The sequence below is a fragment of the Strongylocentrotus purpuratus genome, unplaced genomic scaffold, assembly GCF_000002235.5.
Source record: "Strongylocentrotus purpuratus isolate Spur 01 unplaced genomic scaffold, Spur_5.0 spur5_scaffold_5, whole genome shotgun sequence".
In the NCBI taxonomy this organism is placed as follows: Eukaryota; Metazoa; Echinodermata; class Echinoidea; order Camarodonta; family Strongylocentrotidae; genus Strongylocentrotus; species Strongylocentrotus purpuratus.
This window is the reverse complement of record NW_022145611.1, coordinates 13,518,870-13,543,667: the sequence shown is the minus strand read 5'-3', so window position 1 is coordinate 13,543,667 and position 24,798 is coordinate 13,518,870. Positions and strand designations below refer to the sequence as shown.

At 36.2% G+C, this 24,798-nt stretch overlaps 1 protein-coding gene across 1 annotated transcript; it reads right to left on the bottom strand.

Moving 5' to 3' along the window:
* Window positions 1-1,746: 1,746 nt before the first annotated feature.
* LOC580515 (sprouty-related, EVH1 domain-containing protein 3) lies at window positions 1,747-24,379 on the bottom strand. Its single transcript, XM_780567.5, has 5 exons — window positions 24,156-24,379; window positions 18,511-18,676; window positions 16,212-16,386; window positions 7,395-7,447; window positions 1,747-6,998 (listed from the first exon to the last, which is right to left on the bottom strand). The coding sequence occupies exons 1-5, from the start codon at window positions 24,182-24,184 to the stop codon at window positions 6,150-6,152; spliced, it is 1,272 nt and encodes a 423-aa protein (XP_785660.2). The 5' UTR covers window positions 24,185-24,379; the 3' UTR covers window positions 1,747-6,149.
* Window positions 24,380-24,798: the final 419 nt, after the last annotated feature.

Below are 24,798 nucleotides of genomic sequence, written 5' to 3'. Positions count from 1 at the left end.
CATCGCTAATGAAAATATAAAATGGAAGTCATTGTTCTAGGATACAATAACTTCCTCATGCAATAAAACCAAAATGTTTATCTTTTCCTGATTTTCTATTGTAAAAAACAGGTTTGTAAACTGGAAAAATCCTGTGCCTATTGCCTTTGCATGAGGAATATTTTGAATGTTGTGTAAGACTTGCCTGACATTGCATTTCCAAAGTGGCGAATTTATATAATGAGAGTTGCACATTGATGTGTACAATTTGTCATGAAGCTGCACTTTGAAGGATAAGTCCTTGAATTTCATCCGTTGAGAGCATTAAGGGTGTTAACTCGATGTATAACGGTACAAGTTAATGCCCTTCTAGCTCTCCGCAGTTTAATGTATGAGTACCAATAGGGGGATAAGGATAGCAAATAGATCCGGTGTTTCAATTTCATTTTCAAAACGGTTTAAAACCAAACTTTGATATTTGTAATGCTGTCCAAAGGGTAAATCTACTTTTAACTTCAAAGTACTAAATATATTTAAATATAAATGAATGTGATGAGTGTTATGGTCTCTTCTGCATAATGTCAATTGTATTCTAATTTTGTAAATAATCACTACATCTTTCTCTCTATTTCTTTTTTTTCCCTTCAGAATTTGCTTCCATAAATAGTCAATGATAATCATTTGCCAGTCGTTAAGTCTGAAATCTGTGTCCAAAGTTGCGTGTACTGTGTGTGTGTATATATAGCGTATGGTATACAGAGTAAATACCAGACATTCATTCCAAATAAACACTATACTATAATTGTTTGTTTGAACCTTGGATCATTAATATTTTTTTTTTTTAATAATTTGAGGGGAATTTTAGATTTTTCTAGTATTGCACATGTTGTCTAGCCAAACCAAAACATTCTTAACTAGCACGTCCCTCCCCCATACCGGATACTCAAATTCATGCTTGGTTTACTCAGCTATGTTTAAACATTCTAATTATAGATCATGGTTATTATGATTATTCTGAAGCATTGCAATGCACACAATTTTATGTGCATGGCAATGCTTTTGCATAAGAAGATGATTGTAGAGCTTGGTGTGGATTTAAACAAGGGACTTGGGGCACAGAGAGATATAGATTTGTCTCCAACTTTTTAATTATTCAATAGATGAATATTATTACTGTAGAGCAGGGGTTTTTTTTCTTCAACTTTTACAAACAAGGAAATTCTTTCACTCAGTTAACCCTCTTGAACCATCAGTCAGAGCAAGATAAACCTGAGGAAAGTGTTTCATATCCTTCAATCAATTTTAGTTTTTGCGTAAAGGAATTGGTAGTAATGTAACATCTCAACACCAATATCAGAATGATTTCAAGGATTCATGAAACACTTTCTTTGTTTATGGACTTCTGTGTCTTGCAGTCTTTCTTCCTCTCATTTTTGCATTAAATGTCATCTGCTGAAAACCAGGGCCCCGTTTCATCAAACTCTCATCATTAACAAGTGCTTAAAAATTGTGTTCTCCGCCAATCAGATGCCACTATTTCAGTAGCTTATAACAGTTATTGTAACTTGTTATCGATGGCGAGTTTGATGAAACAGGGCCATGATGGGCATTCCCTCCCATCTCTTGATATTGATTTGATGTCCTTTTGGATCTAAGCAAATGACATTATATCCACTGCTCCTTACCAGGCACAACACACACATACACACACACACACTCGTCACGCAAACCATACCAACTTTAAACGAAGAGAAAAGAGAAAATGGATTCAGTTCCCTTTCCATGCATGAATTTATTAAATAACAGTATCAGTACAAATACTTGTACACAGATTGTGAATAAGATGACGTCTTTTTTTTCTTTTTAAAAATCTTCTTTTGTTGATTTGGTGAGAACAGAATCACATGAGTTAGCTTCTCTCAATAGCAGATCGATGCAAATTAGCTATACTTAAAAACTTTCAAATGAGAAGGTGAACAGATAACTTGTATTCTGAAACTGTTCATAAATCAGCATGATGTCATTCTCGTTTGTTGTTTAATAATGAGCTGTAGTCACTTACGAGCTACATTGTAGCAGCGCGATAAATAGTTTTGTCAGCATCTAGAACTAGAAACAACATCACTTGAGGCAGGGAATGGTTTCTCAACAAATCATTCATTTCATAAGCCTGTCATTGAATCGCAGTAAACATAAAAATTGTCAGGTTTTGACAAATATGCAATCATAGTATGATTTCATTGTATGAAATATATATCATTAACTGTTAAAATAGTTACAGGATATTTAAAAAACAGACTGAACATATACAAAACATGATTTCTTTTTATATAAAAGAAAAAAATAATATAAAAGTAAACCTACATGTACATCATGGGCCACAAAAAAATTACTGGTAACTTTTTTTGTATAGCTGATAAAACTCACTAACTCTAATGGCTAATGGTATGGCCTTGTTGCATGTTCTTTGCTTTATATCTGATAACCTAAACTGCAGGTTGCCAACAGGGATGCAAATATATTTCACAAAAGATAAAATGTAAACTGTAAAATTTACTGTCAATAATTCACATGAACTTGAGATCAGTACCAAATTTATGGAACACATTGATAACAATCAAATACATCTTATGTGGTGAACATGAGAAAGAATTGGAACTGCTTAAAAATCTTTGACAGTCAAAGTGCGCATGTTCATTGTTTTATATTTGAAACACTTCACTCTTTTCCAGCTCCAAACATAGGAATACATAAAAAAGCAGCCTTAGTAACAAATATTAAGTTCATTTTTTTCTTCTCTCACTCTCACTCTCGTAACTTTATCTTACTTTGAATGGTCTGTTCCCTCTCCCTCTCCCTCTCTCTCTCTCTCTCTCTCTCTCTGTCACTCTCTTTAGGGCTCATGCATACACTCACATACAGACTTAACCAATTTAAGCTGCATTTAAGCTAATTTCCTAACGGGCGATAGCAACCACCTAGAAATGAAAAATTTGTTGTAGTCCCAACGTTTGCTCTGTTGCATACATAAACAATTTTCACGAACTATTTTTATGTCCACTTAAAAGTTTGCTCTGTAGATTACAATACAGACCATAAAAATATCTTTATATACTTCAATAAAGCATAAGATTTTTTTGTTGCATCTATGTTACTGTTTTGCTAATCATATGCTAAATGATTACGGTTATACACACTGGATGGTGTTGTACATAATATCTATATTTACAGTGCATGTAAGTCAGCCTCAAACAGGCTGTGGTGAATATATAGAAGTCAAAATAGATCTTGCTGCATATGAACAAAGAGCAAGACAAGTTGTAAATCCATTCCTTCCACCTTGCTTTGAGCATGGTGGGGAAGTTGATCCTGTCACCATAACCATAAGTTTGTTTTTTTACGCGATTTACAATCCCGCAATGTGAAATCACTCTGTACAAGATATAGTAAAAAATAAATATTAGACATTTATGAGGGCCCTGATAGCTGTACAATAACACTTTACACATCTTTCGTTTAAACTGCTCATAATAATGGCAACTGTAGTAGGGTAGCTACGTTTGAATATGACTCACTAAAAGGCACATCTACGTTCAAATGAAAGTCGGAGAGGTGTTAGTCTCAGATTCCTAAACCACTATTTTTGTGTGTTTAATACTGGGAAGAAACAGTGGATACTAACTAATAGGGGACTTCTATAGATTTCAAGAATTCACGCAGGTCTCTTTAATATCGGTCTGTGACAAGTGGAAGCTTGGTGATGTTTGAAGGGCAAGTTCTCATGTGCAATTGATCAAGATGAAAACATTTCATGTGAGAGATTTGATTGCAAGAGGATAAAACTCTTCATTTGACTAGTAAATGTAGAAATTTAACAGATTTTTATTCTTCACAAGGAGGGACGGCTTACTGCTTATCTTAACTTGCATGGCTAAAGGCAAGATTTTAAATAAAGGATGTTGATGAATACCATTTCATTTTTAGCTGAAACTTTCACCCTAGCCACATGTCAGAATGTCCCATGACTTCAAATACAGAACCCTGAACTACAATAGAGTAAAGTAAAGTTTAATTACAACTAATATCCAAATTTCCTCAGATTGAGGATCGTCTGTGATCAGAAAATTAACTTGTCATATTATTAAGATTACACACTTAGACTGGCCACTGCCCAGAGAGAGGGGGGGGGGGGGTGTTGATCTATGTGAAAGGGTAATTAATTTGCATTGTTGTTTCTAACAACCATTCCAGTCATACAGACAATGAATCAATTGCACAAATAACTATTCTGTTCAGGAAATTGAAAGATTCTTAGGAGCTACTATAAACAAAGTTGTCAAAAGTGGTGTTATATTGTTATTTGAAATGTTAATTTGAAATGATTACATCATTTATATTTATATTTCCCAATAGCACCCACAAGTTGCATGACTGCAACCTGACTGAAAAGAGAAATAGTTTTATCCAAAAAAAGGATCCTTTAAATGTTTATTTTTAATTGTTTAGAGGAAAAAATGCAAATGCATTCCATTGGTCAGCATACTTTCTTGAAAAATATTTCTAAAGATAAATGTGAGTATCTGATTATTAGCTGGAGGTCCACGACGATTCTCATTGTAAATGTAATGAGTTGTTAATATTAAGAGTAACTGATTCTTCAGCTTAAGTCAAGACTGATGCTAAACGTATCCTCCATATACTGAATTGAATTGTTCCATCTCTGCGATTGTGATACACTTCTTCCGTTAATTTAACATTACTGTACAAATATGCATTTAACTTGAGGTAAGGTATAAATAATTAGTTACATGTACAAATGTACATGTAGGATTCAAAGAAAGCCTAAAAATCAATCTTGATTCATGCAATAATAAAGGCCAAACTGTTCTGAATTAGAAAAAGTGGCCGATTTCCGTTTTTGGAATGTTTTGTATGAAACTGAATGAATAATATCATTCATGAGCAATGACAGAAGGGAACAAGTCATGTGTTCTATTAATTATCTTTAAAATAAAATTCCTGCTTTTTTTATAGCCAGTTTAATTCATCATTCTTTTCTTTCACAAGTGAATGATTTCAATTACATACGTACAAAACGTTTTTGGAGGATTAGTGAAGGATCATGGACTCGATTTCAAAGAAATATTCATACTGTTCTTTCTACAAGGGATGAAAAGAACATTTAGTTTCACTATCTACACACTGTCACTGTGTGATTGTAATAAGAGACTGGGAGCTAACTCTAGTGAGGAGCACATAAAACCATTACTTGTATGGTTAACATGAAGTACTGTTATAGCAGTGAGGAATGCCAATCAATATAACATTACTATTGGCAAGGTCAACACCACTCAATTTTTTTGTCATTTTTTTCTTCTCTTTTTTAAAACATAATACGCTGTCTTTTAAAACCCTCATCAATGCATTTGCATATACATCTTCAATAAATGGAGAATGGAGATATCCCCAATGATTAGTACATTCAGTCAAGAACAGATAATTACTCTCAAATCCCTGCAAGCATACGCACACACACAGACACCCACGCATTCAGACATCCATCATCAGAGAGCATGCGTACAACATCTCTCGGTTGTTGTTCAACATACCTTCCCTATTCAATGAGCGTAAACCATTGTTCCAAACCCTTTAAAAGAATCTTCTCCCAAATTTTTTCCATTTCGTAAAAATACCTGAAAACAACATCCATCTGTGTAAAACTTCTTGTCCTAAACAAGCTGATAGTCAGCTGTGAAAGACACTCATATCTACGGCCCATCCGGAAGGTTGAACGCATTCATTGAAAGATTCTTCTTTTGTTATCAACTAGACTCACCAACATTCAAAAAAATAAAATCACAAGGTACATAATAATTTGGATAAAAATATAAAAATATTGATATTCTCATGTTTACAATTAAAAGTATATCACTTAGATGAAATATATATAATGTCAATGGTTTACGTAGATATGTGATGCTTTACAGATTGTCTTTCACAGCTGAAGACATGTTTGATGAAAAACAAACACTATATCTCCTGTTGGCATGTACATCCCTCATCTCAATGGCATGTATGCATTTCTGGTTTTCACTGCAGTCCAGTTACAGTAAAACACATGGCAGCATTGTGGCATACAAGTTTTTGTCCTCTCTGGATCAGTGCCAAAGTCACTTCGCTTTGTGTCTGCCGCCGCAGCAACCACACTTTGTGCCAAGCCAGTGGCAGCATTTGAGAGGAGGATAGCACCATAAGCAGGGCACGATAAACGATAACGCAGCAAGCCCAAACCATCTCCGACAGAACTGACTCTCGTTGGTGTCACAAGAACAAGGAGATGGGAAATCCCCCTCTGAGTTTGACATACAATGATATAACATACACTGTGCCGCACAAAGACATGTACAGAAATTGATGCAGTAGGAAGCTTCATCGGGGGCTTCTGGACAGTCCCCTTTCCTGCTGCGTTCCGGGTCAAAGTATTGACTGCAGTGTAGACATTGCGCGGGCTCTGTATATTTGTTCATTTTCTGCATGAGTTTCTTGGGCGGTGATGGCGGGGGTTGCGTGGTCACCACTTTGGGGAAGGTAGGTGGCTTCTTGAGGTCGTCCATCTCCCGACTGGGTGGTATTGTGGGGTAGCTGTATTCATGAATACTTTGTGGCTTTTTAACAATCTTCACATATGAGTCTTTGAAATGATCCTGTGATAAGTCCTTTCTTATCGGATGCCACTCTGTGGCTGTTTTTACCCATGATCCTTCGTGTGCATATTTCATGTTGTGCAGCGGTCTCCGATCGTCCCTTTTCCGCGTCACATAGTGCACCATGTGTAGGTGTCCCTGATTGTTATGAGGATACGTATATCCTGATATACACGTGTAGTCCTTATTGGCTGGCTGTGTAAGGATGTCCTTGAGGAGTTTACCTCCTCCATCTTTAGGTCCAACACATGTACTTGGGGTGTTCTGATAGTCATGGAAAACACAATCACGCGATAGCAATGGATCCACACACCGCTGCAAACAAAATCGATACAGAAAGAAGAAAAATATATATTACTTCTTTTGAAATAAATTGCTTTTTATCACACCATTCATATTTTTTTATAATTTTAAATACAACATATAATGATAATAAAACTGCAACAATACAATTTCAATTATTTTAAGTTATAATTGATGGAAAGGAAGATAACATCACATTTCTAAATATGATTTCAGGATGTCATGCATCTTTACTCTTTAAAGATGGTGAAGATGAATTATAACCTTTGACAGATACAAGTATAACACAACATCTCAAGTACCGGTATAAATTAAATACAAAGCTCATATTAATGACAATACATAGAGACAATCAGACAGTCCTATTTGGGAAGTGACTTTAATTACAGAACATGTATTTATACTTACAGAAACATCCTCATCGCTGTCATCCAGACCATATGATGACTCGCTGGAAGAACCTGCACAAAAAACAAAGAAGAATAATAGATTGAATAATGTTTGAATAATGATTCAAACACATACATGTTCGTGTAACATTATCATCGTAAACCTGTTGGTGTACATAAATATGTACAGTGCATGTACACTGTACAACCCCTATCGAACAAGCAGTCAAATGTAAATGCATGTACATGTATATTTGTATTACTTTTTTTTACATGAAGTAAAAGGACGGCACCGTTTTATTATCATTATTATTATTAATAAATCAAATTACTTCCTCGATTTTTGTCATAAGAGGGCATAGTTTAGGATTTAATCATTATTACGCAACTTTCTGTGGTTCACCTCATATGGAATTTCGATTGACCAAGTCAAGCAACGAGTTGTGGTTTTTCCCTGTAACAAAAGGTCTATGTGTACATGTAGTTGGTTGGTCTATGGTTACTAGGAAAAAACCCAACCCCAGTTTGTACAGTGCTATTAAATTCCAATCAAAATTCCTTTGTCTTATAACTACATTATAGATCAGGACTTGTGCGCTGTATGATACATGGACAAGAAGTTTTTAGTAACACTTACATGTACAAGTAGTACTAGTAGATTCAAAATTACAGTAATGTCTTGCAGTTGACATTATAATATTGTGGTTTGTGGAAATACACTGATAGTTTCCCCCTAAATGTTTGAATTCTTAAGTTAGAAGAATTTACTAGAAAGATTGGGAAATCACCACAGACTTTAACTGTACACATAAATCAGTATGTAACTGTACGAGGAGGATACAAAAGAAGTCAAATGTATCCCACCACGTCACTTCCTCCTGCCAGTCAAGCGACACTCCACCTGTCTTCCTTCCCATGTGTGCATTCATAGAAGTCTATAAACCACAATCCACTCACTGATGAATGTTAGAAGCATGTCAAGGTTTGCTAGCTCTACTTGTAATCTACATCTGTGTCTAGATGTGTGTGTGTCTGTGTGTGTGTGTGTACCAGGCAGGCACAGCTAGCATCAGCGGATAGATGGAACACCCATGACCGTGATATTGGCATTCCAGGAGAAGGGAGCAACCAACCAACCAACCCATCTCCCCGATGATGAAAGTTCAACTGATTTATGGGATATCCTCCGGGGAGCAAAGAAAACACCGCCACCATAATGGCCCCACAGTATTCATAACTTCCGATTCTGACCTAAACAAATATGTCTGAACTGTCAGATGATCATGGGGAGGAGAGTGAGAGAGAGACAAGAGGAGGGTTCTTCTTCCACGGAGTTAGTTATCTCCTGTCTCTGGATATCACATTGCAGACCTACTGGAATGTAGACTGTCACTGCGTGTACATTATACACATCTACATGAGCATCTAATACGATGTACATGTACAAAGTTACAAACATGTGAACTCCTTCAAGTACTGTACATACATGTACACCTACATGTACATGCAGTCTTGTTGTTCTTGGTACATGTGAATGAAGGCCTACAGTAGTACATTTTTCATACAATTTACTGCATGTGTATTCAATATATGCTTCATAAATGTTCTCCAATTTGAATCTACATGTATAGAACTACTGTGTCAGACAAAAAAAATCTTTAATCCACATGAAATTACCCGGTTGAATCCTTTAAAATCAACTGTCTAATATCGATAGCAATGTAAAGTGTTTTTTTAAAGGCCAAACCTTGTCCAGTTGGCTCCCCCAATAGATAAAAAATACTGGACTTGTTTTTTCCTAATACATAACGGTAGTGAGACTCCCACTCGCTATGAATCTTGCCACAGATACGCAGCCACTCGGATGAAAATCAGCAGTCTAGAACCATGCCAAGCCCTCTCTTCCCTTCCAGAATCAGTCAAGGAGGAAAATATGACTTTAGAAAGTGATGAGATGTCAGATCCTGTTATACAGCCCATTACTTTAGTACATGCTTCTGTATACACACTGTCAAAAGATTTTGCTTTAAAATCTGTCAGAGGGGCTAAAGTGTAGACATGGCTGCATAAACCACAGTCGTTATCGATTCATAATCTTTAATTTATTAAGAAACTACATTGTTTGGCATTTGTATACTTATCTTACCAAAACAAATTAAATTCTTTGTAGAGATAGGCAAGAATCATAATGACCCAATGTAGATTGTAAGAGACACATTTTGAATGAAGTATTTTATGTTCTTAATTTTTTTTCAATGCAATTTGAAGATGATACGCACTTTAGAATATATTGTTTTCAATACATACATGTACATGTGTATTGTAGGGCCTCCATGGGTATGTATATTGCACATGTTCATCTACATTTAAGCCTATAAAAAAAACATGGATACCCATGTCCTGTACTATAAACTAGTAAGAATGTTGATATATTTTTTTGCATATGGCGAATGGTAGACCTACATGTAGTAGAGAGAGTGCTCCTAAACATAATACATGCATATATTTGGCAGTGCATAATTTGAAGATAAGAGCAATAATGTATGCGAGCCCGCTTAATTTTGACAAGCAGCGTACGCTCGGAACTCGACGAACAAATTTTTCATGCGACAGGAAGGTCCTGCCCAAGGTTTGATTGGGAAGCACAGGAATATATCCAAAATCAATTTGAGCATCTAATTTGTGAGCCTTGGCTAAAAGCCAGTGATCTCCGGCTTACTTCCCCCCAGTCAACTTTCATACATGTACAAAATGTAGCTGCAGAAGCTACCTCCCGCCTTGATTGACTTACAAGTAGATTAACACAATTACCATTACGGCCTGCTCTTGCTTGCCAGCCTCAAAATCCTCTCATCATCTTGCAGACATATTTTAAGCCTTGAATTAGCCAACTACTATATCACTGCATGCTTGCTACTGCATGTACAGCAAGGGTGTGACTGAATACCACTTCAGGGAAAGACAAGCTCGAAAGGCTTCCTTTTTTTAATCATTACTATTTCAAGAGTTGATTCGATTTCCATTCAAAAGTTTATTAACAATGTGATTATGGGATCCCTCATTTGCATTAGAAATTTTCATTTACTGTAATTTTTGAAAAAATAACATTGCCTAAATTTTGTTCCCTGAAATTTGTCTCAAAGGAATGGGTCAAACGAAAGAGGACAAAAGATAAGAGAGCTTTTTTCAAAAGACAGAGGGAGATACATGTAAGATAATTTTGTAAGTTTGCAAGAAACCAAAAAGCTATGTTTATAGAGCTCAGTCTATGATTACTATTTCTTAGATGGAATTCAGACAGATAATACTGTGCAGTAATTACAAATAAGCCTTTTTCTACACTGCGACACTGTTTGAGATGCACATTATCTTTTCTTTAGGCCATGATTGAAACGTCATTCTCCTGTGACAGAGGGGGACAATACCACATCTTGATTACATCAATATTCTCTAGAGTCAGTCTATTTAACATCTTTCACATTCCTCAAATGCTTCCAGAGTATTTCTATGGCTTTAAAATCATTAAATGTAAGGTTTCCCAAATAACACATCCCAAAATTCGCAATACAATGAAAGGACAGAAAAACATGGCAAACAAAAGTCATTTTGATTACCCGAGGACTACTGTACACAATTGCAGTATGAGCAGAACAAACAGGAATCACACAAATAAGGGCAGCCCTCAACTCATAAACATGTTTAACTTTTGTGTTCACCTCTATGTAATACAAAGCCCAAGTCTCGGTGACAGGCCCATTACAATCTATAGAAAGACAGCGTCCCCTTGATTCTAATGTGAGGTTTACGGGTACACAACATTCAATGCTTGAAGCTGCTGGGGAGCACAATGAATAGGGTGGGGGCTGGGTAGGTAGGTATGGAACAATAAGTGGAAGGGTATTTATAGACTTCATTCAAGATTCATGCATGGCCAGGTGTGCAACTCGAGGAACAAATCCATACGTGGCTGAACTCCTAGTACCGTTTCATCACTACAATGTCTGAGGAATTAAAATTAAAATACCGGTAGCAAAAAATGTAATTTCTTACATTTGAACATGTACTTTGTAAGGATATGTAATTATTAAAACAAAACAATTGACTTCTTCTAAACAAAAAGGAAAAGAACTGAATCGTCTCTCTTCTCTTTCTATTCTTGTCAATACTGTATTATTTTGACAACATACATGTAGGTAACCTAAGCCTAAGAAAGAGTGAGTAAACATGATATTTTGTGTGTAAACAGGACTGCTTACTCTGCTGGCATTCCTACAGTAAAACAAAAAATGCATGAACATATTCCAAGTACCGGGTAGCTTCCTTCAATTCACAATATAAAAAAACTGAAGAACTCTGAAAAGGTAACACTTCTTCTTGCATTACCTAAAATTAAATCCAACTCTTAGAAACGATAGATACTGATAGTGCAAAAAAGGGTTTATCCTCCCCTCTTCATCTTTCTAAGATGATCCCTGAGCTCTGGCATAACAATCCTGGCCCCAGCGGTGAACTGGAAGCCTTTGACAATCTTTGCATTTGACCTGTGACCCATGTTGGCCTGATGCATCCTGTTCTAGAGTTTTATTGGCTGGCTGAGCATAGTCTGTCAGCATCAACGCAGCTTGTTTGAAATGGCATATTCCACAAATATAGGCCTACAATATTTGTGGTAAAGGCATGGGGAACTGTTATAAGGAGGAATTTATTTTACCTGACAATGATTTTTGCCAACCCGTTTGATATACAACATAGATAGTTTGATAACCACCCACATGAGCATCACTGCTACAACATGTGTCCAATAATTTGCTTCAAAACTTGTAAGTAGCCCTACATGTATATTTCAGTCATGGCTACATACATACTGTATACATGTAACTCACTTAAAAAATAAATAAAAATATTGTCTTATTCCTTACTGGTAGCACTAGCAATTGAAAGATACAGAAAGATACAGCAGGGCTCCACACGGAAAGAAGGAGGTCTGGATTCAAAATCTTAAAGTCTGTATGCAAGAGCTTTTGGGATTTTGGGTGCTCATGTGTTCTGGGTGCCCATGTGTTTTGGGTGGTGCCTGTTTATAGTGTTGAGCCCGGAATACAGTCCTACATCTAACGTTGTGAGGAATAGGCCTAAATGTACCGGTACATGTACAGTAAATACATGTACATGTGCATAACCAAACTAGAGCAAGTGAAGAAATGATGGTAGATCTGCAATACTGCAAGGTGAACCTTTTTAAGGCTGCAGGCCTATCATATACATGTAAGTGTCTCATATTATGTATCAATAGAACACACAATAAATCCTTATCACTCACCACGATGACCTAATTTCATTTCCTATTTAAATCTTAGACCTAAACATATCGTTGGTCTGCAGCATCCCCATTTATATGTGTATTGTAGGCTTCAAGCAAGTATATCAGTGGAGAAAAAAGGTGCTTCGGAAGAAGGGCACTGAACGTTTGAGGAGCTTACCAACCCATAATACATGTACCTGTGTGTATTGCTTGTGTGTGCCCTGTTTGCAGCCTAGCCTTGCCACATCTACAATGTAGGGTACATGTATGTGTCCGCAGTACACATGCAGCCACAGAGAGTGCTTGCATGCATGCATGCCTAATAATATAAAGGCCTGCTTTAAAGCTCTGTATAAACTCCCATGAAGCTAGCTAGCTCTGATGTTCGTTTGCTTCTGGATGGGAGCAACCGGACTGCACGTAGAATACAGGTCAATTCCTAAAACATCCCAATCGAGAACAAGTAAACTGTTTGTCCCGGTTAGTACAACCTTTCCTGTTCCACAAAGGAATGCCCTTCCAGACTCATGACATGGTGATACCAACTGTCTCTAATTTGAGTCACTTATATCGACAAACTTCTGTTGGGTGCATCTAATGGTCTGAATGTACAGTTCTCAACACTGACACTGATATACATGTATACAAATCAGTAAAGCTTTATAGTTACACCAATGCATTTGGAACGACTAGTATGTAAGCAAATAAGCATCACAAAATATAGAAATGTTCACATAACCTTGCGACATGTTTCTGATCCTACTAAACTATACTAGACCCATCAATTTGCATGTTTTTTCAATACACGAAATGAAGGCTTTTTATCTACTTTGTTTCTACCAGCATCAAAATTTCATGAAGTCATTTAGTACACTGTACATAATCATATAAATAATTAATAAACAAATATGCCGATACTGCACATGAAATTTGCAACATTCCAAAACAAGTCCATGTAAGCATGCACCTAAATAAAACGGCCTTCCCTACATTGTTTTATAAATGTAGTTCTACACAAAAATATGTACACTTGTACAGTACATCGATAAGTTCTGGATCTGTTCCACTTTTTTAGGACACCAGAGAACCTTTATTCAAACAGCATCTTTCTCTTGTTTCTTTCTAGTACTCTCCCTCTCTCTCCTGCTCTTAAATTGAATCTTTTTCACCTTTCCCACAGTCCTATAATTTTCTAGCCATTTTTTTTTCTTCTTCTCTTCTTCTTTTCTTCTCTTTCTCTCTTTCTCTCCCCTCTCCACAAGACATGCTTTAATGGCTCTTAACCAGTCATGCTTTCCTGTTTATAACAGAAAGCTTCCTCTCGGTATCTGTCACGAATTGCTAAAGTGATAAACATATGGAAGCACTATACACTTTGAACCACCAGCTCAAATCGAATGCAATTTAAAAACAACTGGAGCGAATCACCTCATTGGTGGCTTCAATAATTGACAAAAGACTGTGCGACAATATGGGTACCACAAGTGTTTTCGGCAAAGGGAGGTTTTGTGTGAATTTCCTCTAGAGTGATTTGGCAAACCCATTCTTTAAGAATGCCAGTAGCCCTGTATTCAATTCAATACAAAAGGCCAGCTTAACAGTTCAACCCACAGTGCTTCCTGTTCTTTGTTACATGAAGAGGGCACCAATTTCCACTAGGGTAGACTGCACACCGGCCAGACATACATGTACAAAGCCAGCAGTGTATTAGAATGACTATTAGGTACTGTGCATGAAGCAGACTAGCCATGTACATGTAGCCATACACTATAGATGTACTGTAAGCCTCCAGAGAACAAAATAGAGTATGATCCCATCACAATTTGAATTGATATTGCTCATTCATTTGAACCCTTTAATTGAAGGGGGAATTAATTAATGTTGAAGAGGATGTCCGTTTACATATTGTTAGTATATCCTAAAACATATATGATCTTGTACCAGGAATAATTTTGTTGGCATACCGGTAGTGTACCAGTATGTTCCACATCTACTTTTAAGCTCTACTACCATCAAATACTATTACCACATTGTGGCATTAGAATAACGAAAACAAAAACAGAAACAACCCTGCTGCTATTCCAATTAGCAATTTCTCCAACTTTAGGAACAAACCCACTGACTTTGAATGTAAATTGAAATGAACACAGTCAGTGCATACATGGGCCTTCAGTACAAACTCTCGTTGATTAAATGATTCCTCTCTTGAGAATTGAGTCAAACTTCTGTACTAGACTAGAGTGAGAGAAAGGGGAGGGGGGAAGTGAGAGCATGGCCATGGCATATGCTACATGTACAGCCAGCCAGCCGAGCTAGCAGGGAGAAAGGGCTCTGCCGCAGCAACATGACAAGATCTGACTACAGGATGGTTTGCAAAAGTACAGGAAACGCTCTGGCAACGAGGGGATGATATGCCTTAGTCTGGCCTCAAGTTTAGGAAGTGAAAATTGGCAAGGGGAAAGATAATCCCCAAGTGATCGACTGACATCATTCACAAGAGTCTGTGGAGTTCCTAAACTTGTACATGTAAATCAACTCTGTTTTCACTTGGATTACTTTCTGGAAGACAACAATTCCTATATTACTCAAAACTAGAGCTTCCGTCCTAAAGGCTAGCTCTTTGTGGGAGAACATTCACTAAGCAACTATGTAGAGTTGATTTTTTTATACAGGTACACATGTTTCTTACATGAATTTTTTTTTTTTAATCAACCATTAATTCAAAGAAATATCACACAATGAAATTATGAAAACCTCTAGCTTAATTTCTTGTCAACATCTGATCTTTAAGGATGATAATTATTCTATCCTGTGTGATGCTCTTTTTTCAGTTAAAATATGACAATTTTTTATTGATTGAAAGACATAAAAGTAAAGTACTGAACGTGTACATGTACGGTACATGTACATGTAGATGCAACTCATCGAACCGTAGTACAAATGACTGGGCATAAAATAGTATAGAATAGTATATATGCAGTACACATGTAGTACACTGTGTAAGTAGCAAAATGAATACCATCCTTTCAGATGATAGAAAGCAATAATTGACACTTCCTTCCACAGGGATTCGGTGATTAGGTCAGGGAATGCGTAATTGTAAATTGACTGCCATGCTGAGCAGGATGACAAAATGACTACGCACTACTGCTGTACATCCTGAAAATACTGATAAGTGTGTATTATGTGTCTGTCTGTCTGCATTATTCAGTGGAATTATACAGTGAAATTATACAGTGAGCTTTATGTATGTGAGTTACAAGTAGGCCTCCATAATATCCTGTACCAACTTTTAGGCTTTACAATGCAAATGTGGATGCATGCATTGCATGATACCGGGTATACAAAATCAAGGTAACACGCCGGCAAATACGGTAATATAACTTGTCTGTACCGTTATATTTGTTAATTTCTTGATCCAGTGCTTTCCAAAGATTTTGTTTTGTTCTTGAATACCCACATTATGCTCACACTGCTACACGTTTGGTTAATGATGCAAATGGTTTACGAAAAGATTATTGCATAAGTCCTTACCTTCAAGTTGCAACTCCGTAACTGCTCGCCCAAACCCCCTCTCAAAGGCCCTGGCATCAGCCGGGCCATAGAAGGTTAGGCCACATTTCTTTTCATCCGGAGTCCTCCAATGGTGGAAGAGATGACTGCCTCTGTAGTATTGAACACCTTTTCGCAAATTGAATTCAAGCACCCTCTGTTTCACAGGAAAAAATAAAAAATAAAATTATTGGTTGTTATGCAAACGTAGCAATGCAAAACTGGGCATACCGGTACATATAAATGTGCCTATTTTTGCATTTTCAACAACCAACTAAATACAATGCAAATCAGGAACATGTACAGTACACTGTAGATACACATGCCGCTGCACAGAGATTTATGTAAATTAACTCTCATGATAATTGGTTTGAGGCGGTCAAACATTTATTAGCTATCTTATACATTTGTTCATGTTAAAGTACTACCAAACCAATATTGTGGCAAATTATTGGGGACTACCCGCAAGGCCATACAGCTAATCAGATATATCCCATTGGCTGAGACTGCTTGGTATTTGGTAATGGACAATTTAATTACTGCTCCATGGGTACTTGCAACTTGAGCCAGTATGCATTTAAATAGCACACGTCATGCAAACATCACATGTAGTGTAATTTAGTGTCATGGAATATGAATTTGTTCCATATTAATGGGAAATACTTGAAACAGTTTGATTATTATTCAAAGCTCATTTAGTTTTTTTCTTTCTTTGAGACACTCTATATTCCTCTAGTCTTAATACATGAAAAATCCAGAAATAAACACGAAATCACCAGGAGATAAAAAAAAAATAATGATAAAATTAAAGACAAGAATTGACACACAAGCACTTAGAGACATTTGTATTAAGCGCTATATAAAAGTGGAATGTTATTATTAAATCAAATACATGTATGATGTATTACAACTGGTATTCAATCATGTGCTTGCATGTTACTGTGAACCCCTACCTTTGATGACACATAAATTTGCTCAAACAACTATTGCTCAAAAATAAATCAAAGGAGAACTGTGTTTTGTCTTTGTTCTGCTATCTCAAGTACGGAATTGAGTTTACTTTACTTATTTGAAAAATTTAATGGTTTACACTGAGTACCAACTTCCTGCCTAGAGACATTAATAATCTTTGTGCAAACACAACCTGGATGTGGCCGTGTTTACATTGGGTGGACTTTTGATCCCCTACTCTAGATACAGTTTACAACTTCCATCGAGCAGATTGTGTGCATTGCAATAGAGTGCTTGCTGGAGCTGGAGGAGGAGTGCACCGGTATGGAAAATAAATCATTGAATCAACCCCTCTTTCACATGTAGATTTTTGGGAGGTAAAGTTAAAGGGGAGGCACTATACATGTACGCTATACATGTAGCTGAGAAAGACTACATGTACGTTAGTAATGGACCATATTTTTGAAAGGTTAACCTGTCTAGTCTCCAGTGTAGACATGAAGGACTTGCATTTTTTTTTTTTAGTATTGACCTTTTCCACTCCTGGTATTTACCCAATGATTGCACAATTTCTTATATTATCTTGAAGGAAAGAAATCAGTAGGCCTACTGTAGTGTAAGTACTACAAAATGCATGTCACTACGTGAAAGGGCAAGATTCAGTCACCATGATGTAACCGTCTGGTGAAAACTGCCTAAAAAAAGCTAAATACATGTGTACATGAACACACTTCACTAGAAAATTCTGCATTGATATACAATGTACAGGTAGTGTATTTACATCCATGTACACCATATGTACATGTACATTTTGTAATGTTGCTGCTGAGGGAAGGTGATGAAATCTTCTAATGTAATTTCAGAGGTAAATAAAGCTGCCCAAAGTTTTGTAATAAATTACCTACATGTAGTAGAAGCAAAAAATGTGATAACTCCATCAAAAGTCATGCATTTTCATCAAAATGAGGTTGAGGTAAGGGTCAGCCTAAACGCCACATCAAGAGCAGAAGTTTTATACTACACTTGTATTAAATTACAATACCCAGCTTATCACGTTGAGGTCTAACTCCTTCATTATACTCAACTTGTACAGCAGAAGATGCAGTTTACCAAATATACACATGTACATGTACTGTATGTGCCTCTAGGCCTACAGTAAGGCATCCATGTACTGTACATGTGTACTTACATTGTATGTATATGTATAAAAACTGATTGTCGTACCAGAAGCATAACGGTATTACATGTACAGGTACATTGTACATGTTCAAAAATAGATAACATGTACAATATTCACTGCTCCTTTAGGCTTTAGATGAACAATACTTACTGTGTTGTCTTCCATTGTTGTTCCCACGACTACATATTCCACTCTGCAGTCTTCTTTGGTCAGTCTGTAGATTCCTACGATACTGACCCCTCCACCACCAACTGGAACCCACCCGCCATCTTCCCGCGTCATTACCTGAGCGCGGACTTTGGTCAGGCAGGATTTTCTACACAAGAAAATAAAAAATTAAATAGTTCAGTAAAAGGTAAGTAAATGGTTGATGGGAAATTGGGGATGCCGAAAGAAAACAAAGAATCAGATGGACTTAATTAGATGCTTACATGTAAAAACATAGGCCATAAAAACAAAATTGAATTATTTAAAAATCTACAATTACCGGTACAACACCTGCAACAAGGCATGTATTCATAATCACACACATCATGCAAAATTCCTACATACACTTTACATTATATGCAATGTCTCTCGCTCAATAATTCTCAACTCCATGTAGAGCACATTCACACACAGCTATCAGTCCAAGATACTGTTACACTGTACCTTCGTTACCTTGGATATATATAGTACATGTACATGACATATACAAAGAACAAAAATATGTTAACTTCTTTATGATTACTATGACCCATGTATAAAGACAAACACACACACACACACACTTGAACTTGTCCATTAACATGTACAGTACGTCCTAAATAAGTGTCCCTTTATTCCCTTTCAACATGCTGGTCTGTTTATGCAAATGCAATAAAATCTTCCAATAAGAGAAGCAAAGATGAGCCTAAAAAGCATCCCAACCAGTACATTATCTAGTATCATGCCCCAATGGGGTGGGACCAGAGGGCTCGGTAACCTCCAAATTTGTGGTCATACAAATGAGCAAAAACCTGAACTCTGCATCATGGCATGCTACAGTATGATACACATGTTCAGTACCGGTAATATACATGAGAGTGTCTCCATACATGGTCATACAAAATTACAAATGAGCAAAAACCTGAACTCTGCATCATGGCATGCTATGATACACATGTTCAGTACCGGTAATATACATGAGAGTGTCTCCATACATGAATGTAAATGACTAAATGTACAGTGTAGGCAACACTACATGTACATTAAGCGTGCATGTCATTGAAATTTGAAACAATTCACCTAAATCCTACATATTTACATTGTTTTCAAAAAGTCAATTTAGAAGTAGGTAAAGGCAAAGTATAACCAAAAAAAATGGCTAGCATTTAACATTCAGAACTTGTGCATCACTGAATGTACATGTACACTGTAATATACAAATGTACTTGCTAGTTTTAATAGCATCTGACAAAATTACCTCTTTCAAAAATTAAGTAAAAATGGCTTTCAAATATGTTACCGGTACTCCTTGAATAGATACAGTACATTTCATACATGTACATGTATGAATTATTAACAAAATAAAAACGAGTAACCTCTGTGGTCTGTTAAAGATGTAAAGCACAGTACAGTTGTATATTCTATTCACTTGCTTTACCATCCAAGAATGAAAAAGACAATTCAAAAAGTACATTGCTAAACCATTGTATCCTTATAAATATATTAACACTGATGTATGTACATGTACAGTACATGTAACAACACTAACATGGAATCCCAAAATAACATTGTAGATTTTAGAAGGACAGGATTTCAGTTGCTTATTCAATCTAAATAATAAGGTACATGTACATGTACATCTGCACCATAATAATATTTATAGTTATGATGATAAATAATCATGTCATATGGCATTTAGATTGAACAGGACACTTACAATGTATGATACATAATATACACATCAATACACTGTGGCTACAGTATACATTGAGTGTAACCCAAACTCCTTCTGTCTACAAAGCAGGGGGTATCTCACAGTGATAGCTTACAGATTCCTTCAGAGCAAGCAATATCAATTCCTTCCGCTGCAGTCTCATCTCCATCTGCATTCCCAACATCAGCAGGAAAACTTCCACATTGTGACCGGCTTATCAAATATCAACGTTCTGTCTCATTACCCAGTGAGCACACAGGCTGTGTGCCACACTGGAAAGTCAGTGAACCAGTCAGATTGTCAATGGCAGTACAACACTCCGGCATACAGTCTCTGCATGTACATGTACATTGCATAGTAATGTACACCTGAACGCTGCTGCATGTTGCTTTTTGTTTGTTGTTTACATCGTTTTCTACAATCTACAAAGGTGACAACTGAATAAAAATTAAGAACACACATTGGCCCTATACTTTGATGTCTAATTAAGTTTGTTGTTGATGCTTTTTTTTTACAATATATAAAATAAAGCAGACTTTGTCACACTAAGTATCTAGTCAATGGTAATTTTTCAAATGTACCAGTAAATTACATGCTCAGAAGTTGTTTACATTGAACTGATATGGTGTGACTGGTCACTGGTGTCAAATGTGAAAATAAAAATACAATTTGGTCAATTACTCACTAACATGACAAGAATTATTTTCTGAATTTCTTATTATTAATTTATCATTTCCAGAACCACATGCTATTTTATGTATAAAAACAGAAATAAACACAAGAGTGGTAACATACATATAACACAAATTAGAAAAAAGAAATACATGTATTTTATGATATCAAGTAGGATGTAAGCACCTGCCAATTAACAAAAATAATAACATGGTGTTTGTGGCATGTACTGTCTGTATGTAGTGACTGTTTACATCATGGAAGGTGCTGTTTTTTCTTCTTTGAACGTTGAAATGGTTGAATGAAACATAGACTGCATGGAATATAAAGGTCCCCTTTTTAGTCACCTTCTTGGTCACAATGTCTAAATAACTACAGTGTACATAAATGTTTACATGTATAACAAGAAAGAATTTTACTTGTAGTAGTACTGTGAACTCAATGAATGAATGTGACATACTAGGGCAGGGCCCCCAACACAAAGACTTCCGAACAACTGCAATTTGGAATGACAATTCTGATTGATTAATGGTCAACCTTTTGAACAAAATGTGGATGAATTTCCATGAAGTGATGATCTTGATTGGCCATTGTCATTTTGCAGTTGATCACAAATCTTTGTGTTATGATGACAATGATGAAGGCCTACATGTTCATGTACTTGTAGCGGCAAAATACAATTTGAACTTGAGTAATTTTCATTTGTTTGTTGGCATATTGTCTGTTTGGAGCCGATGGATGTTAACTCGTGTAGCCCTTCTGGTTCTAAAATGACAATATTTTTGTTACCTTGGGCATGCACGAGGAAGGCAAGTTTACCACTTTTCCTTAACATTAAAATACATTTATATCTACGGTACCTACATACACGTACATGTACACATGTATGTACAATGTAGCATACTCTTAGTATTAAATTTTGGAGTAAAAAAAGAAGAGGCAAACGAAAAGTATTTTCTCAGTATATTGCCTCTTTCTAATTCTAATGCTGTACTGTATGAAATTGATATCTACCGTAATACCAGTATTAATTTCAGATATTGACAGATTGTTTATTAACATATTTCTAATGCACTGAACTGCATAACATCCATCATCCATGTCATACCTTGGTAAGTCTGTAATCATACTATGGGTGAACAACAAAAGTTCCCATCCTGTTTTGTCCTTTGGCATGAACTTCAATTTATAGCATTATGGCACTTGTACATGTTTTATGAACATGTACAAATAAGAGAAATTTGAATGGTTCTGTGATAACCAACTCCAGTCAAAACTCTTCTATGAGAGTATTTAGGAGAAAATGGATCCAAGATATTGAGATGGTGCATAATTGCAAAACTACGAAAAGATTGACCTCGACTTCAATGAACATGGTCCTAAGAACTATTGTATTCTGACACAATTTTATATGATTACTTTTTGTTTAGACCTACCAATAGATCTAATCTGATTTGTCATTAGTTTCTATTTAGGGTCTTTACCAAGAGTCTAAACATGTATTTATGTCATGCTTTATCTATCTTGTTATCATTATTTTGGGGGAGGGATCTGCTTTCTACAAAATTCCTTAGGTTTGAATCACAAAATAGTGTTAGTGTATTAGCAAACCATGACAATTTTATACCTATTTTGCCTTCTTAAGTCTTAAAGAGAAGGTTGAGTTCTGGGAAGAGGTGAAAAAATAAGCTGTGAGTGTTATCATTGTTATTATGCAAAGTATGGAAGAACATCAGATAACACATGTTCCCTGAAAAGCTTGGCTCTTCAAATCCCTTCATATTCTAAATATTTTATGTAACATCGTAAAAATCAGGACAGATTTTTATGCCACATGCTTGTGTAGTCCCATATACATCTTTCTGTGTACAGTGTTTGTAACTTTACCAAGACTTGGCCAAATTTCTTTTCATTTTGATGATTCTAGAACCTTGCAATACACACAAATACTTACATGTATATGCTACATGTACATGATCAATTTTTTCTGGTTGATTCCACACCGTTTCTATCACAATTCCATCGCATGACCAGAACTCAACTTCATCTTTAAGACTACAGACTTTCCAAATAATCCCCTCAAGATAAGTTAAACATACATGAACATGTAGATCCATTTTCAATTGTGATTACATATCCTCTTCTTCTTCTACGCTTGGCTTCCTCCAGTTTGGAGAAATTACTGCAGTTGTTGGTGCAGTTGTTGGTTATATGTACAAAGAATTGGTGATTGAGTTTACAGTGACATCCCATTGTGGCAGTGGAATGTTTCATTTGAAGGGCAAGTAAGAATATAAGTTCTCAATTTCTCATAGATCTGTAAATAAAAAGCCTTTTCTTCTTGTTTTCTTTTCGTTACTAATATTAGTCTAGGTCTAGATCTACATTGTAGATCTACATTTTCTATTTTAGTTAGTACATGTTAATCCCTCTTCGAATGACAAGATCTAGAATCTCGATCAATAAAAAGACTTTTCAAGGTTTCCAGGAAAATCAAAGACTACATGTATTAAAGGAGTGGAGGAACAATAAATTAGAAGTGATTTAGAGTGATCACAGTTTACTATCAAGTATCAACATCATTTATGCCAATGCAATGCCACACAAAATTGGTCCTAATTAAATAACAAAATTAACCAATGTCCAATGAATGCTTATGAAAATAAAATGCATTGATTAATGATGTAGAGGCTTCATATTTTCCATATGCTTCTTACTATCAACCCTTCATCACAAAATAAAAGAGACAGAAAAACTATCTGCCAGATAGCCAAACGAGATGTATCGCCTGCCTGTAAATTTTGTAAAATAAAAACCCAATGGGGGCAATGGCAACAATGCATTGGCATGTGAACGTCGGTGCATGCATGCGCCCGCTGAAAACGAACATGCGAAGCGGCAGACTTGATGATCATAATTATAATATTATGGTCAATCTCGGTCAAGTTTTCATCGACACATTAAAATCAATAGATAATGAACAATAGGCAAATCGAAAAATGAAATACGGGCAAAAATCACAAAGGGCATTTAATGTTCTAGTTAAATAACATCTCTTTTTGCGGCGTGTTATGATCGAGCATTCTCGTGTTTCACCCCACTCAGGGCCCCGAGTCGGGGCTAAGCTATCCTATCAATACCATCCAGTTCCACACACACACACAAGAGTCATATCGGGTCGTTCTTACATAGATTTTTACAAAATTCTATCAGTAATACTTACTCATCCAGTGGGGTATCTCTCTCCTCCATCTTCCTTTATTCAAAACAATTCGTTACCTCCGTGTATTATCCATTATTCATCCAATATGAGGCGATAAAATGCGAAATGTGTACACACTCTTCGTGGACTGCATAGCACCGACATTATGAACGGGTGATTCAGAGGAAATGACTGCCAAATCACTCACTCAAACACAAGCCTTCATGCGCCGATAATAAAATAAGTCCGGCTGTATATTTTGAAATATTTCAGATCCATGTGGAGTCTATATTAAAGATTCATTCGTCTTTATTACCTAAATGCCTCTTTGAGAAATGAAAGATAAACAGAATCATATTCTAACACCGAACAAAAATGTTGCCCCTGCCGCGGATGAATCAAGCGGCGAGTGATATACTTCAATGTCAGCACCGATTTCATATGCAAATTTTACTTCCTCTCTCTGGCCTTGTAGGTATCGGCTTTCCGATATGTCGCGGCGAACACCTATGTTCTAGCCATATCGCGCTGTCATTGTGTTCATTCATTCATAAGAACGCTTGTCTGTGATGAGATTAGTGCGAGCGATCCTGCCTGCGAATCGGCTGTGATTAATTACACGCGTTATAATCCGCGAATCAATGAGCGATTGGTGTTTTAACAA

Coding starts and splice junctions, on each gene's coding strand:
- LOC580515 (XM_780567.5), bottom strand. CDS start 24,184: ATGGAGGAGAGAGATACCCCACTGGATGA. Junction 18,677..24,155: donor AGAGATACCCCACTGGATGA/GTAAGTATTACT, acceptor TTTCTTGTGTAG/AAAATCCTGCCTGACCAAAG. Junction 6,999..7,394: donor ACAGCGATGAGGATGTTTCT/GTAAGTATAAAT, acceptor TTTTGTTTGCAG/CGGTGTGTGGATCCATTGCT.